This window comes from Perca flavescens, chromosome 15 (assembly GCF_004354835.1).
Source record: "Perca flavescens isolate YP-PL-M2 chromosome 15, PFLA_1.0, whole genome shotgun sequence".
NCBI classification, from domain to species: Eukaryota; Metazoa; Chordata; class Actinopteri; order Perciformes; family Percidae; genus Perca; species Perca flavescens.
Genome location: NC_041345.1, coordinates 25,258,502 through 25,274,921, shown reverse-complemented (window position 1 = coordinate 25,274,921; position 16,420 = coordinate 25,258,502). Strand labels below are relative to the sequence as shown.

Below are 16,420 nucleotides of genomic sequence, written 5' to 3'. Positions count from 1 at the left end.
TCTTGTCTTTTAATGTTTTAATTTGTTTTTTAATCATTTTCTAATTGCTCTTTAATGTTTTATATAAAGCACTTTGAATTGCCTTGTTGCTGAAATGTGCTATACAAATAAAGCTGCCTTGCCTTGCCTTATGAGAAAGAGGTGAGATTCATAATCCTGTATCCTGCCAAACTTAAAATAGAAGCCAAGGCTGGAGTTAAGACATTTGAATGCCCCCGAAAGGGGATGGCATTCATAGAAAATACGGAGTGATTTGTTGCCGAGGGACTTAAAATGATGTGTAGCCGCTGCTGATGGCTGCGTTGCCTGTTTTTCTTTTTTTTCTTGGCTCTCTCATGGGACAAACTGGCACTAATGTGAGTCACTGGCTTGGATCCTACTTGGACATATTTCCTTTTGTATTACTCTGGTTGGACTTTTTATTTCCAGTAGCAGTGCACGGGAGATGGAGCATGTGAAGTGAGAATGGATAACGGACCAAAAAGGCCAACTTTTGAGGGAGTTGAACTTGTGCATTGTTCAGGTTCAGGTGCACACGGACTGTTCTGTGAGTATTTGGGATTTAGTTGTAGTCATCACCACTTTGTATTTGTTATGTGCTCAGAAGATGGCTTTAATATTTTAATATATAGTTATGTCATCTAACTTAAGCTCTGTACGTTTCTCCACCTGGAATGTTAATGGAATTGGGAATCCTATCAAGAGGAGGAAGGTTATGTCCAGTCTTATAAAAAAAAAATTCCTGATGTGATATTTTTTGCAAGAAATGCATATGCTGTTTGTGGAATCTGAAAAATTGTGTGGAGGATGGGTTAGATATGTTTTTCATAGTGTGGGGTCTAGCAGGAGTATAGGGGTCATTACACTGATTAGCAAGCACCTGCAGTTTAAATGAATTAAACAAATTAAGGGTAATTCTCGAACAGTTATTATCGTTCTGGCTGAAATACAAGGGCTAAAACTAATTCGTATGCACCTAATTTTTTTTTATAGATTTGGAAAAGAAATTTCAAGATGTAGGAAACCACAATATTGTTCTAGGGGGCTATTTTAATTTGAATATGGATCCAGTTCTGGACTACAGTGGGGTTGCAGCATGCAGGTCCCCCAGAGCTTCTCTCACATTACAGAGGATGTGTGAGATTTTAGGCTTGGTTGATATTTGGGGAATTTTGAACACAGCTGGGATAGACTATACATTTTTTTCATCAATGCAAAAGACATATTCTAGGATAGACTTTTTATTTTTTCATTTTTGTCTAAATCACTGTCTCCCCCTGCTATAGGATGTGTGATAGGAACTATCATAATCTCTGACCATGCGTGTGTGTGCCTAGACCCTCTGCCTCAAAGTGAGAGAAGATGCTCTTATAGGTGGCACCTTAATTCCTCCCTTTAACGAGAGCCAGAAAATATAGAATGTCTTAGGTCTGAGCTAAAAGATTAATTGGCAATCAATTGGTCCTCAGTGTCGTCTTGAGGGGTGGCATGGGAAGCCTTAAAGGCTGCGATCAGGGGGCACACTATACAACATGCTTCATTTTGCAACAGGAATACTGCTAAAGCACTGTAACAAACCCCAATTCCAATGAAGTTGGGACATTGTGTAAAACCTAAATAAAAACAGAATACAATGTTCAAACTCGTACATTTTATTGTTTTTTTGCAAATATTCACTCATTTTGAATTTCATGCCTGCAACACGTTCCAAAAAAAGCTGGGACAGGGGCATGTTTACCTCTGTGTTATATCACCTTTCCTTTTAACAATACTCAATAAGCATTTGGGAACTGAGGACACTAATTGTTGAATCTTTGTAGGTGTAATTCTTTCCCATTCGACTTCAGTTGCTCAACAGTCTGGGGTCTCTGTTGTCGTATTTTGCGCTTTCTAATGTGCCCCATATTTTCAATGGGAGACAGGTGTGGACTGCAGGCAGCCCAGTCTACTACAATGCACTCTTTTACTACGAAGCCTCGCTGTTGTAACACGTGCAGAGTTTGGCTTGGCACTGTCTTGCTGAAATTAGCAGGGACGTCCATGAAAAAGACTTTGCTTGGATGGCAGCATACGTTGCTCCAAAACCTGTATGTACCTTTCAGCATTAATGGTGTCTTCACATATGTGAAAGTTAGACTTGTGTACTGCAGTTTTCATCAGTAATTGTCACACCCAGGTCCTTTTCCCATGCATCCTTTAAATTCTGCGTGGGTTGGGTTAAATGCTGTAAACAGGTCAACAAATGGAGAAACATTTTTTGGAGTCAGGAGTCTGATTCATAAGAGTATAAAGTTAATGGGATGTAATTTCTAATCTGGAGGTAACAAAAAAAGTGTGCAGGTGGGAAAGGGAACTTTTCCTTCAGCTGGACGAAGGTGGCAAAACTGTATATATACTATATATAATATATATGTCTGCTACAGTGACAATGCCTCTTTTTTCACATCTCACAAGCAGAATCAGTGAGTAAGGGGGAGGCATGATTATGGAGAACAGATGTAGAATTACAATTTCTTCCATAAATCCATATAGTACTGACGTTGCAGGATGTCCAATAAATGAGTTACCTGTCCAACCATATGACTTCCTGTTTACTCCTTTGTAAATAAAAAGGCTGTGTGAACACAAAGTGGACCAGAGCTGTATCAATACATTTATTATAAATATTATTACTACTGTAATAATTATTGTTATTAAAAGGCAACAGTGGATATATTTGTCCTTTGTCGAGACCAAATAAAGGACCTGCAGTTTAAAAGAGACCTAAAACATGTGGTCACGAGAGTAAGGGAGGGTGGACTGTGGTGGGTTGTTTTTTGTCTTCCCTTTAATCAATTTCAGGGTGTATGGACAGAAAATACAATAAAAATAAAAATAATAAATCTCATTAGTGTCTCATAACTAGCAATCAGTGGGCAAACATATGATTTATGATATACTAATTAGGATAAAGTTTATGATATAGTAACTTTAAACTATGACAATCTTAGACCGAAAAAAATATTAATATAGTAATACTGATGACTACTGTAGGTAAAATATTATGATTTAAACTGACTCAGAATGATGACATTATGAGACATTATTACAGAGTTTAGTGCTTGATTCTTACTGATCGATCATTGCATTCTGCGGTTTGCTAATTCTGTATAACTACTTGTTGCCAGACTGTGGCCATGGACACAGTTCTGATCACTCTGGAGGACATCCATCAATCCGCAAGTCCAGTTAATTTATCAGTTGTGACAAAAAAGTCAGAAAACACCATGGAAGGTTTGAATATTAATTTTTATATTTTTGGAGAGGACGATGCATTTGATTTGTGGTTAATGACTGAATTTTCCCCAGTAAAAAATGAAAAAGAGAACCAGAAAACAGGGCAGAAGAAGCATGACAGGTTAAAAGACACAAAGAGCTGGATGACAAAATTGAAGAAGACACACATGAAGTCTCTGGCAGTGTTTAAAGACTGGTTAATCCAGAAGGAAAAGTCAACAGACTTTGACAATTATGGGGCAAAAAACCTTAATCAGATGCTGTAATCATTTTATGCATCTATTAGAAATGCCAACGGTAAAACATACATACTGTACATCCAGTCCATAGACTGGACTCTGTCAGCACTTCTCAATGTTTGACATAATGAATAGTGCTACCTTCAAATCCAGCAACAGGGTATTTAAATCTGTAATGAAAAACCTTTGCAAAAAGGGGAAAGACGTCAACCAGCACCCACCCACGCAATAAAATCCTCTTTATATCAATATTTTGTGTCAAATTATTGATTTATTTGGTAAGTAGTCGTGTAATAGGCAGGATAATGTAGAGCGAGCCACTTTGTCTGGGTTGTATTCACTAAAATGACCTTACATATGTCATTCTCAGCCTATCCAGTAGAGTGGATTAATACCCATTGTTTGTGAATCACATGTTCAACTATCAAGTATAGCAGAAATGTTCAGATGTCCACACACATGTGGCCATGTAGTGTGCCATCTCATAATGGTTACCTTGTTGCGTGAGTTATTACAGGTGAGGTTTGACAGGATGCCAGTTGCGCAGGTCAACATGTTGACGTCATCTGAGCCCAGCTGGGTGACCAATATCTGCAGCAGACCATCTAATCCCTCCTACAGAGAGAGACCAGTGGAGACAGACAGAAAGACAGACAGACAGAGAACAAACAAATCAGTGACAGCTTGGCTTAAGCCTCCACAAAGCACAAGTAGGAACAGCCTTACAACTAAGCCTGTGATAGTAAAAAGGATACATAATTAGTTCCATCTCATATTTAATAAATGTAACTAGTTTATTTTTATGTTTACAAGACATACTCTCGATGAAGGTCGAGAGGAACCGAAACGTTGATTGAATAAATGGGGATGCTGCAGCAAGAGCCATATGCGGGATTTTCTCTTTCTTCAAGTTTTGTTTTTGTCCTACGCACCTGCACAGAAGAATTGTTTGAATGTCCAAATTTTTCTTTCTAAATATGTTTACAAGACAAAACACTGGAAGTAAGCTATTAGCAGGACTGTAAACTTAGATATATGCTGTTCAGTATGTATCAGTACCGCCAAAAAAAAAAAATATTGACAAAACCACTGACAACACAACCACTTGTGTCCAACGCTGCTCCAAATGCTATATTTCTCAAGTAACCTGGAACTCTCCCTCCATCATCCCCAGATTTCTGACACCTGTTAGCTGGCCTTTATAAACCATTGCAGCCAGCATCAGCAGCATTGTTATGAGCCACCACTGTGTTTTTTTTATTTTCTCTCACATTTTATGTAATGCCTTCATTTTAATATGTGTTAATGCTTAACATTAGTATCATTAAATTAATGGAAGGGCACCATTTACTGCTTGGAGAGACAGGTTAGGTAGGGGAGACACAGAGGGGATAACATGCAGCAAAAGGCCCGGCTAGAATCTACCTGCGTCGCTGTGACTCATCTTTAATACATGGTGCATGCGCTCTACCAGATGATTCACCGGAGCAGGCAGTTCAATCATCTTCATGACAAAAATACTGCAATATACAGTCATGGACGCATGACTGGCATTTGGTCGAACTGCCTCAAAAAAAGAGCTCACTACTATGAAAGTTACATGATTATGAAAATGCTTATGTAACCTGAACTTCAGTGGGAAATGTAATAAAAACTATTAAGGTACCCCCCATCACTGTGCACACAATTTACACCGACAAATGGCAACAAAACTTACAAACACAAATTCGAACATCGTCTGTAAATAGAGATTCACTTCCTTGCAGTGCTTAGCTAAATACAAGTAGTGCGTTTGTAATTGCCGTGTTTGCTGTGTTGCAAATTAACTGTTCCAGTCCATCCCCCTGAGCAGTACCTAAATGTAGTTCCAGGGTAAACTGGGAGAACACTGGAAACAAAAGCAGAACCAAAAACATGGCATGTGTCGATCCACGCTAGCTAGTGGTATTTAGTATTAGTAGAAGGTGAATCAATACATACCTGTTTGGTTGCAGCATCTGACAGATTGCGGAGTGTCCATAGACAGTTCTGGATCAGACGCTGACTAGAACCTGTAAGATGTTGGCCCAAAGCCTGCATACCACCTGGACACAGATGTAAACAGATGTATACAGAGATCTACACTCTACACTGAATGTCTTACATTCATGATCAGCGATGCAGACTTACCAGCCTCTACTATCGCAGGCTTGTTGCTGGGACAGACAGAGAGCACTTTAAGAACGCGACTGGTGGTCCACAGGAGCTTCTCGTAGTTGTAGTTCCTCGTGATGAACACCAGACCCTCTGGGCCTCCATTGGCTAGGATGATCAGCTGAAAAGAAAGTAAGTAGTAGGGTTAAATCTGTAATAAATAAGTGGACACGACAAGGATCTCCTTCCCAATGTTAAAGTGGAACTATTATGCTTTCCGTATTTCCTGTAATATCTATAATGTCATAATGTTGGATTTTCATATTAAACGTGGCCAAATAATGAGGTAAACGTATTTCAGAGACATCTCCGTGAGCTAAAACGTTCAGATTTCCAACTGTTCGCAACACTCAAACAGTTTTTTCTACTCCGGGCTAAGTCTTATGTAACTTCAAGCCAGTCATCTGTGATTGGTCATCTGCTCCAGCCAGGCAGGACTGGAGTGTTGTTGTTTTTTACGCTACTGCGGTGTTAACACTGTGGCAGTAGAATGTCATCTTGGCTGCCAGTGTTGTTAAATTTTCCCCAATTCCGAGTCACATTACTCCTGAAACCCTTCCGTTTATGTAGTATTTGGTTTAGAAGCCCTTTTCTGCTATTTTTGACTGTATAAAGTGCTGCTAAATTCTATTAGTGTCCACTGCTAACAACAGTGGCTGCGTGCTAATGCCAGACAGCTGAAATATTGGCGGCCAATACTGGTCACTTCTTACCAATTTCAGGTCACATTACTTCTGAAACATTTCCAGTTATTTAGTATTTGATTTAGAAGCCTTTATCTGTGATTGCTGACAGTAGAAAGTGATGCTATATTCTATTAGTGTCTACTGTTAACAACAGTGGCTGCGTGCTAACGCCAGATAGCTGTCATCTTGGTGGACAATGTTGCAAATCTTTCCCCTAATTTCAAATTAAAACTGCTAGAACCGGTTGTGTAGCATTTGGTTTAGAAGCCTTTATTGGTGATTTTTCACAGTAAAAAGTCCTGCTATATACTTCGTTGCTGTCAGTCTCAGGGTCTGGAGTGAATCTACACAGCGGATATCTCAGAAACTCATGGACGTGCGCTCGCCAATCAGAGCAGACTGGACTGGACGGGGGGCTTAAACAGACAGTCTCATACAGGTGCAGCAGTCATGAAAATGCTATATAATAGGTACACTTTAATGTCCTCTCCTCACCTTGCTCTCCTGGTTGCCATATGACAGGAGCTGCAGACAGTCAGTGGTGATGGCCAGGAACTTGGGGTTGCTCTTTTTTAGTAAGGGAACCATCCTCTGCAGGCCATCAGCAAGGCGCACTGCCATCTTGGCCCCCTCTTGGTGCAGCAGCAGGTTGTGGAGGGTGGTGATGGAATAAAATAAGACTGATTCCACCGGTGAACTGCATGAGGAGGAAGAGAGAAAGAGAAAAGGATATAGAGACTTCATAAAATGAACAAATTTCAAGGGGCATTAAGCAATCTATGACCTTTACTGGCCTCTATCAGCCACCAATATCTCATAATTCACAAGGTTGTAGGAAGTGGGGTGAAAAAGCATTGAGCAGTTGAAGAGAGAGAGAGTGTGTGTGTGTGTGTGTGTGTGTGTGTGTGTGTGTGTGTGTGTGTGTGTGTGTGTGTGTGTGTGTGTGTGTGTGTGTGTGTGTGTGTGTGTGCGTGCGTGTGTATGTGTGTTTAGTGAGTGTTCTTTAAAAACTTGGAAATGCCAGCACCTGGTGAAGCAATGGGACATTAGTATGGATCGGCAACCTTTTGAATTTATAACCTAACTATAGTTATAGTTAGTCCACCACTTTGTGGTGTGTCCAGCCTGAAATACTGTATCTCAGCAACTTTAATATGGACTGCCATGACCTTTGGTTGAGACATTCATATTCCCCTCAGGATGAATTGTATGAACTTCGCTGATCCTCTTATAGCTAGTGTGGTCATCAAGTCGAAATTTCAATACTTTATGACTAAGTAGCTGCAAAACTAACCACATTCCTATAAGCCTCAGCTGTACTTTGTGGATATTTCTAATTAGCATCTTTGAAAAGAGACAGACGTCACCAGTTCCACACTTGGGTCATTGGAAGACAACATAGTCAACAACTATTTTCCTTGATGATAACATTAGAATTGGTTGAAAGCTGCAAAAACATTGATGTTTGGTGGATTTGATGATTCTGCCTAAGGCAGTTGGATCATAGGGTCAAAGTGTGGAGAAGACACAGAGAATGCTATGCTATACACCTTTTGGTTGAGGCAGTGTGATGGTGTGGGGCGGCATCTGCCTCACTGAAAAAATGAGGCTTGTCATCATTTGAGGCAATCTTAATGCAGAGAGATATAGAGATGAGATTCTGCTAACAGTGGCAATCCCATGTCTCCACAGTCTGGGAACGAACTCTATCCTCCAAGATGACAACGCACAGTGCGGGGTTTATCAGAGACTACCTCCAGAATGTGGGAGTGGAGAGGATGGAACGGCCTGCCAGCAGTCCTGACCTCAACCCCATTGAACACTTGTGGGATCAGCTTGGGCGTGCTGTTTGTGCCAGAGTGACCAACACAACCACGTTGGCTGACTTGCGACAAATGCTGGTTGAAGAATGGGATGCCATCCCACAGCAGTGTGTGACCAGGCTGGTGACCAGCATGAGGAGGTGCCAAGAGAAGTGTGTAGTCTTTCTAATTAAGTATTTTAACAGTCTTATACTTCAACAGTTTAACAATAAACGGAGACTCTCTTCGGCTGAAAAATAATGTTTTAAATTGACGAACATCACATTTGTAATCCATGGCTCAATTCAAACAGGATCAAAAAATTATTATTATCTTCTCCATTGACACTTGTTTATATTTTTCCGAATTAAGGTCCCATGGACCGGAAGTAGAAGGGCGTGACTTTGGCTCTCTATAGCCTAACCCATGACAGACCTGCCAACCAATCAGGAGTGACTTTTCTTGTTTAAAAGTAGTGGTTTTATCCAATATTGAGTGAGACATTCTCTGACATTCTCTGGCCTGGCGCGGTGTCGCTGCTATTCATATGCTAATTAGAGCCATTCACACCTCCGCGGGAGCTCTCCACATACGTCATGGTTCGTTTCCGACAATATGTGGCACAGACGAACGCGACGTTCACAGGCTGTAAATTGTCGTTAACTGCCGAAAATTAGGGGGATTTCCAGGCGTTTACGGGTGTTTACGGGGACGAAAATTTCACTTTTCATGCAGTGGTTACCACAGAGAAATAATCTACCAAATACAAATTTCCTTACTTTTTGTGCTAAGTTTAGAATAGTAATAGTTACTTGAACTGCAAGCAGTTATGACGGGGTCCAAGCCTCACATATATAGACGCGAGAGAAAGTAGAACCCAAAGTGAGACAGCTGTAAGGAAACCGTCAGGAAATATTATAACGTGTGAAGGGCAAGGTCTGTAGTAAATTGAAAATGCAAGCTTACCACATTAATTTTACATTAATTCCAGCCACGCCATTTTGACAGTACAACATTGTAGGTGTGGCCTCAGGAGTGGCCCTAGATTGTACCCTTCAAATTTCATAACAGGTTCACCTGAAGATGTCAAATTCCATAACAATCGCATAAGCCCTTCATGAGATATAAACTTTTCATATTTGTAGCACCACTTAATGGCCAGTGTTTGCCAAATTTTTGTTTGTAAGTTGACAGCATTTACTTTGGACGACATATGCTAACATTGGTGTCTTGGTCACTAGCTACAAAAATTTGTTGTGTGAGCTAAATCCTTTTCATAACTCTTTTTTCAGGGCCATCTGAAGATGCTATATGCCAAGTTCTTTTTCATAATAATCGTTTCGATGTCTCACTATGGCGAGCAAGCCTTACTGCGACCCTCAGAAGCACTTATCTCATTACGCCAATCCTGATTGGCCAGTGAACGCGTGTCCATCCGCACCAGATAGCGCCACCTACCATAAATAGTGCGTGCGGATGGCATAGCGCCATTTAAAAACCTCTTCTCACCCAAACTAACATCAATGTTAGTTAGCTTAACTGTCTGCAGACGGATCTTATCTAGCTTACCTAGCGTCGGGCACTAGCTAACTTTGGATTTCTGCTTCTCCGGTCACACCAGATCGGACGGGGTGCTTTCTTTTTCTAGGCTAGTCGTTCATTCCTTCAACCAGCTTCTTGAAAGGGTTGGCGTAGCGTATGCATAGTCAAAAATCTATTGATATCCAAGTCTGTGATAAAGTAGCAAAAGTAGCTGTGTTTCTCTTTCTTATCGGGTCTCCAGCCTTGCAAACTGTTGGCTGGTTGATTTGTGTACATAAACCATAGCAACGCACAGAGCTGACCATAAGCTTGCGGTGAAAACCCCGATTGAGATGCATATTCCGGATGACCTGTATACATGTCCAAAGAATGCCTCTAAAACCCGAATAATAGTGGAATATCCCATGTCTTATTCGGAAAATGTTATATTCGGAAAAAGGCCGTATTCGGAACATCCTACCGGAATATGCTGTTAACGTGATAATCAGAGAATCAGAATATTGTCATATTCTGAATAATAGTGGAATATTGGTGTGCGTGTAAACAAGTGATGAGTGGAGGGCATACAGGAGTGTGTTGAGAAACATGGGGTACAAACAATACACCATAAACCACAGCAGGTACTTTGTGGCTCTAAGTCCTGCAGTCATACGCAACATATAGAAAAAGCTTGGGCGACCATCAAAGGACACATCCGTTGACGGAGAGGAAATCGCACAGAGAGTTTGTTGGAGGAACACCTCATGGTTCTTGAATGGTAATCCTGGCCTGACTCTGGTCACCCTGAGGGGCCACTTAGACACTTGTTTAAGGATATGTGGAAAGCGTTTCCAGTCTGAATGTCATAATTGAATTTTATGTTTTCAACACATTTTATGTGTAAATATAAGTATTAATCATACTCAACAGTATACAATAAATGGTGATGTGTTTTACACTTTACTATGAGGCTCCCTTTTGTCAATGTTAGTAAAACATAAATAAATAGTGGTATTTTTCACACTTTACAATACGGCTACCTTATGCCAGTTAAATATGTTAGTAACTCATTTGTAAAATGTGAGGTTTTACACTTTACCAGCAGTTATAAATGTTTGTAAAAAAAAGGTCATGAAATGAGATGCCAAGAAACATCAAGATGAATCAACTCGATGAACCGATACCAAGGATGCTGGCTGATAGAGAAGACCAAGTAAGCTAAGTAACCAATCTGAAGCTTAGGAGTACAGATCAATGTGAGTTCACTATTTGGCATGCCACAGGTGACTGTTACCAATTTTGATTTAATATGTTATAACATCTTATTAATGATTTATAAAGGGTTCACAACCTAATAAACTAATTACAAACAGTTCATAAACCTTTTATAAGGTAGTCTTATTGTATATATTGAGACCCATGGGACCACCGACATTATTCTTGAAGAGGCTGTTGTAGTTTTTGTTTTAAAGGTGCTGTTATCAAATTAAACTAGATAATCTAGGGGAAGCCTCTAGCTCACCCAGTAAGAACGTTCGCCCCATGTTGGCTGAGTCCTGCAGTGGTGCAGGTTTGAGTCCGACCTGCGGCCCCTTTGCTGCGTGTCATCCCCCATCTCTCTCCCCCTTTCAGAAAAAATAATCGTAAAAAAAACTAGATAACCTTTTCAACCCACTATATTTGAATGAAAGCGGGTTTTATGGGTACCCACAAGTCTCCCCTTTACAGACTTGCCCACTTTATGTTGGTCCCATGTTGTTTGTAGCAAAAACCATGCTGTTTCTCTCATGCAGTATAAATGTGTTATTTCCACCTATTCTAAAAATGGTGTATTTGAATACTATTGGCCCCTTAACAGTCTTAGTGAAAACATTTTTTTTAACTTCTATAAAATGACCTGTTGTGACCTTAAGCACAGCCTCATGAACCACAAACTAGGGCCCTAGGCCATTCAGAGAATGTATAGATTCCATAGGTATATTGACAATTTCTTAAATCTCCAAATGCCAAAGGTTTTTGATACAACATTACAGCATGGATTTTTCTATGGCGTTCCTCAATGTATTGTTGTCTTGTGATACTTTGGAGGGATTTTTGAAAATTGTTCATCAATTCTGGAAAATGGTTAAATTGTTCATCAAACCTGTCTGAGAATGGGCAGCAAATGTTGGTGCAGCAGTCATGGGTGGGGCAGTTGAGGGTGTGTAAGCCCATTTTTGAAAGCAACACCCCGAAGTAGAGGGTATTAGAGGAAATATTTTTACCTTAGCATGCGCACCAGTGCAGGTATCCCTCCAGACTTGAATATGGCCAGCAGTCCCTCCCTCTGGTGCGACAGGCTGTGCAGCACGCTGGCCGCACAACGGGCTGTCTCCATGTCAACCGCAGTTGTCATGGCGCGCACCACAGCGCTCACCATGGCCGAAGACTGCACCAGCACCCGACGACTGGCCTCCTTACGTGTCAGCTGGTTGACTATCATGGCTGCCTTGTTCACCACAACCTGGAGAGTAGAGAAAATATCTGTGTAAAATAGAATTATTGTCTGAAAACTCAGTAAGCAAATTCTAAGTAATTCAGTTGTGAGACAGTGGCATACCGGATCTTCGTCCCCTAGCAGCTTGGTGAGCTCTGGTACTGCCCTAGTGGCCAGCTCGGCATCGTCCTGGTAGTTTATCAGGTGGACTATAGCCGTCTTTAGCAGCTGGGAAGGCTCAGCAAGTCGTTGCACATTACTTTGCTGTGAAGGATCTGATTGGACGGGCATGGCCGCCTCCCCCTCCACTAGGGTCTCTGGGAACATGGCGGCCCTGACGCGCTGAGCACGGGTTAGAGAGTACTGAGCATCTAAATCTGTCATAGGTAGATAGAGAGAGAAAGAGATAGAACATGAGACTGCAAGTGTGTGAGTGTGTGTGTGTGTGTGTGTGTGTGTGCGTGTGTGTGTGTCTCAAAGCAAGAGAGATCACGCAAAGAATAGGCCACAACAAGCTTGAAAGAGTTAGTTTAGTAATGCTTAAATGTGCAATTAAAGTCGGGAGATGAAGTTCAATTCAACATTCAGCTAACATTATAATGAGTGTTATCTGAATGTATTATTGTGTCTAATTTTCAATTAACTTGCCAGACTTTGCCAGACGCTCCTCCAAAGCTCGCTGGAGGAGAGTCTGGCTACTCCACAAAGCATTCCTGGATGGGAAGAAAACGTGCTCTGGTTTAATGGCATTTCTTTAATCGTCTTGGGTGGTACAAAGCACCGGACAAAAGCTGCGGTGCCTCTGCAAAATAGGCTCGGGAAAGAAACTTGTTTTGGTGGAATGTGTACGTTCAGAAGTTGTTTTAGTCGTGCAACAGAAAACTCAGATTGGAAAGATAGTCTAGCTAGTTGTCTGGATTTACCCTGGAGAGATCTGAGAAGCAGTTAACCATAGTCCTCAGAAATCCACCGGAGTTTAAAATGCCAACACAAAGGAAGCCCAAAGCATCGGATATCCAGCCTAACTGAGTGAAATCCTGTGGATTGTGGCAACGGAGCATTCCCAGAAGTGGAACGTCAAGGATATAGACTAAGTCATCTGCATTAGCTCCCGAAAGGACAAATGTTGAGTTGGAATGGACCTCATTAAATATTATCTAATTTCACTAAATATGGCTCAATCTGGCTTAATCTGTACTAAACAAAGCAAAGACGCTTTGTCTGCCTCAAACCAAAACGCAAGGGGGACCGAGAAACCTTTAAGAGAGCATTCATCTTTTATGGTTTGAAGATTCAGATGCCTATAGTCAATGCACAACCAGACTTGGCTGTTTTTTTCTGACCATCAGAAGCATCAGATGGCCGCCCACCAAGAGGGTCTGTCCAAGGTACCTGCCTGTTAAAAGGACATTTTTCCTCGCCACTGTCTCACCAAATGCTTGCTCTTGGGGGGAATTGTTGGGTCTCTGTAAATTAGAGTGTGGACTGTAAAGTGTCCTGAGATAACTTTTGTTATGATTTGACACTATAAATTAAATTGAAATTGAAAACGGTGACTCTAACTCTCTAATAACTCTCTAATTGTATCAAGAAGATCCTGAATATGTTTTCAAAAAGCTTTGATTTCTTGTGGGTGTATTGGTCGAGCGCACTGTTTAAAAGTTAGTTTCATCTGAGTTTAAGTTAAAGTTAAAGTTTAAGCTCTGCTTTTTAGACAGTTGAGTCTCTGCTCACATTTGGAGCGATTCTGAGATTTGACTATGCTGTGCTCCTGTAACAAGATGCTCTGGTAAGCACTTATCTCTGCAATTTTGCAGGAATGACTATATTGTGGTCAGACTCATTACTGCTGGGGAATGTCGACCAAGCCAGCTTTTACCATCAAGCCACCCGTCAAGGGTGATGAAGATGGCTGCTCAAGAACAACTGACTTGTCATTCTGAAAACCATTAGCTACAGCCATTAATCTCCTCTGAAAAGTGCAGTTTGTAAAATGACCGGGGGACTGTTGTTACTTGTGAACCTGTGTCAAGTAGACAGTTAACTTCACTTTTTATAGTCACTTGAGCTAGACTCTTGGTGCTAACTAACCCCTTGGGAAGTTAAACAAATGTCTTTTTTACTTCAATGTTCTAGACTGCCTTTGCTATTTACGTCTGATGGACATTGTCGACTCTCTTCAGCCATTGGTTTTCACACAACAGGAATGGTTAGTCGTTTGAAGGTAAGTGACTAGTTTGTGTTTTCCACATGCTGCTTTTCCTCTGCTTTCTTTTTTTTAGCACCTAAAGCAGGATTTGCCATTTTAGTGCAATATGGGGCAATGTGCCCATCCTCCTAGCAGTAAAACAATAGCAAGGCCTGGGTTTGTTTGTCTGTTTTAGTATGTCTATGTTAGCACTGCCTGCCTTGGTACTCTTCCCTGAATTGTCCCTGCTTCTCTCCTGTTATCAGCCCCCCTTGTCTTTTTCTGAGCCATGAAAGAGGTTAATTAGCTTTGCAGACTAGCTACCTGCCTCCCAAGATCCTCAATAGCACTGAGAACGACCTCTGACTTCTCTTGTGACTCTACACAGGCCCACATGCTTCGGAGCTAAAGCTGGGTGCTACAAGAAGTCCCTATGACTTTGTGGGCTTAAGGTAAAAATGATGTTGGTCTAATCAGAAAAGTGGTGATCACCCCCAAAACTAATGACAGACCATGCCAACGCCAATATCCCCTGAAAAAGGAAGCAGTGGGTGGCATACCACCAGTGTTTGAGTCCCTCAGACAAGCAGGATTTATCCTGCCATGTGAAACTAAGTAATGTGCCTAGCTGTACCATTTTTTTTTTTTTTTTTTTTATAAAATATATGATAAGAGTCAGTCCATTGAATGACAACTTGCAGAAACTACAATATGGAAAAGACACTGTCACTCAGGCACGTGCACACAGACATCAAAAGGGGCTTGAGCACCTGCTCTTTTCTTCCTCGAGAGAAAGTGTTTTCTTTTTTCATTATTGGTACAGTGCTTTTTCCTGTAAAATTAATAAAATAGCAGCTTTTTTCAGTTTAGTATAAAAATTTGAGTGAAGTGTTCTGTATTTCAATAACACCAAAATAATTAAAATTATGTATTGCCATTTACAAAATAAACAAATGTTTAAGTGAAACTAAGTCCCTCTCCTTGGTGCAGTCAGTTGATCTAAATATATACTTGAAACTATAAACATGCACATTGTGACATAGTTTCCTTTGCTGTTGCCTGGTGAAAAAAGTCTCTGTCTGAATTGATGATTATTATTTATTTATTTTATTTTCATCTGTTGAGTATTAAACAACTGCATAAGGGAAATAAAATACATTGGTAAGGTAGTCAGAGTTGTGTTAATATATTTAATGTTTTGTTTAAATTTGAATTAAAGAATTATTTAATAACTATTAGGTTATTTTTTTCCCTTGAGCCCCTGTTGCCCAAAATATCTGCGCATGTCCCTGATGTCACTGTAAAATGTGTTGCTGCAGAAGGCCATGAAGCTATTTTATCAAGGCTCCAGTTTGTTCAACAGGAAGTATTTTTTTATGGGTCATGTGATCACAGTTGATGGCAAATCCATCTCACCCAAATATATAGGAGCTAATTGGAACTTTCCCAAACATATGCTTATGCAGAACCTGGGGGATGGAGCCTGAACAGCCCTCAAAAGGACATGGGAAAGGGATCTGAGTATTACACTGGATGAAGAGGCGTGGAAAAGAATGTGTAGGAATATTAAAACTATGTCACGCGATTTGTGGGTGGGCCTCATTCAGTTCAAGAATATGCATTGCTTCTATTGGACTCATTCCAGATTGTTTAGAAGTGGTCTGAAAGACACACCAAATTGTTGGAAATGTAAGACAGAGGACAGCCAATTACTTCATGTCCTGTGGTCCTGTAATAAGGTCGAGGTCGGGATACATAATAACCTATGGCAGATTGAAGGGACCCGGGTTCCATTCAGCCCAAAAATTTTTGTTCTGGGAGATGTGTCAATCCTAAACCGGATGGAGAAGCACATAAGAAGCTGTGTCCAGACTAGTTTAATGATAGCCAGAAAGATTATTTTAAGATGATGGAGGAATGAAGGAGTGCCGTCAATCCAGAAGTGGGCTTGTAAAATGGCTAGGGTTGCGGCGTTTGAAAAAAATGTCTTATTAACGGTTTTCCAGACTGGATGTCTATACTAGAAAATTGGGAGCTTT

At 40.7% G+C, this 16,420-nt stretch overlaps 1 protein-coding gene across 3 annotated transcripts in view; it reads right to left on the bottom strand.

Annotated features, from left to right (window-relative positions):
• The window catches only part of jupb (junction plakoglobin b), a 150,443-nt gene that overhangs the window by 40,177 nt on the left and 93,846 nt on the right, over window positions 1-16,420 (bottom strand). For all 3 annotated transcript variants that reach the window (XM_028599042.1, XM_028599040.1, XM_028599041.1), the window contains exons 4-9: window positions 12,317-12,570; window positions 11,982-12,220; window positions 6,890-7,091; window positions 5,685-5,829; window positions 5,496-5,599; window positions 4,011-4,130 (exon numbers count right to left, since the gene is read on the bottom strand). In XM_028599042.1, the coding sequence (XP_028454843.1) occupies window positions 4,011-4,130; window positions 5,496-5,599; window positions 5,685-5,829; window positions 6,890-7,091; window positions 11,982-12,220; window positions 12,317-12,570 (1,064 nt within the window). The remainder of the gene's footprint in view (window positions 1-4,010; window positions 4,131-5,495; window positions 5,600-5,684; window positions 5,830-6,889; window positions 7,092-11,981; window positions 12,221-12,316; window positions 12,571-16,420) is intronic.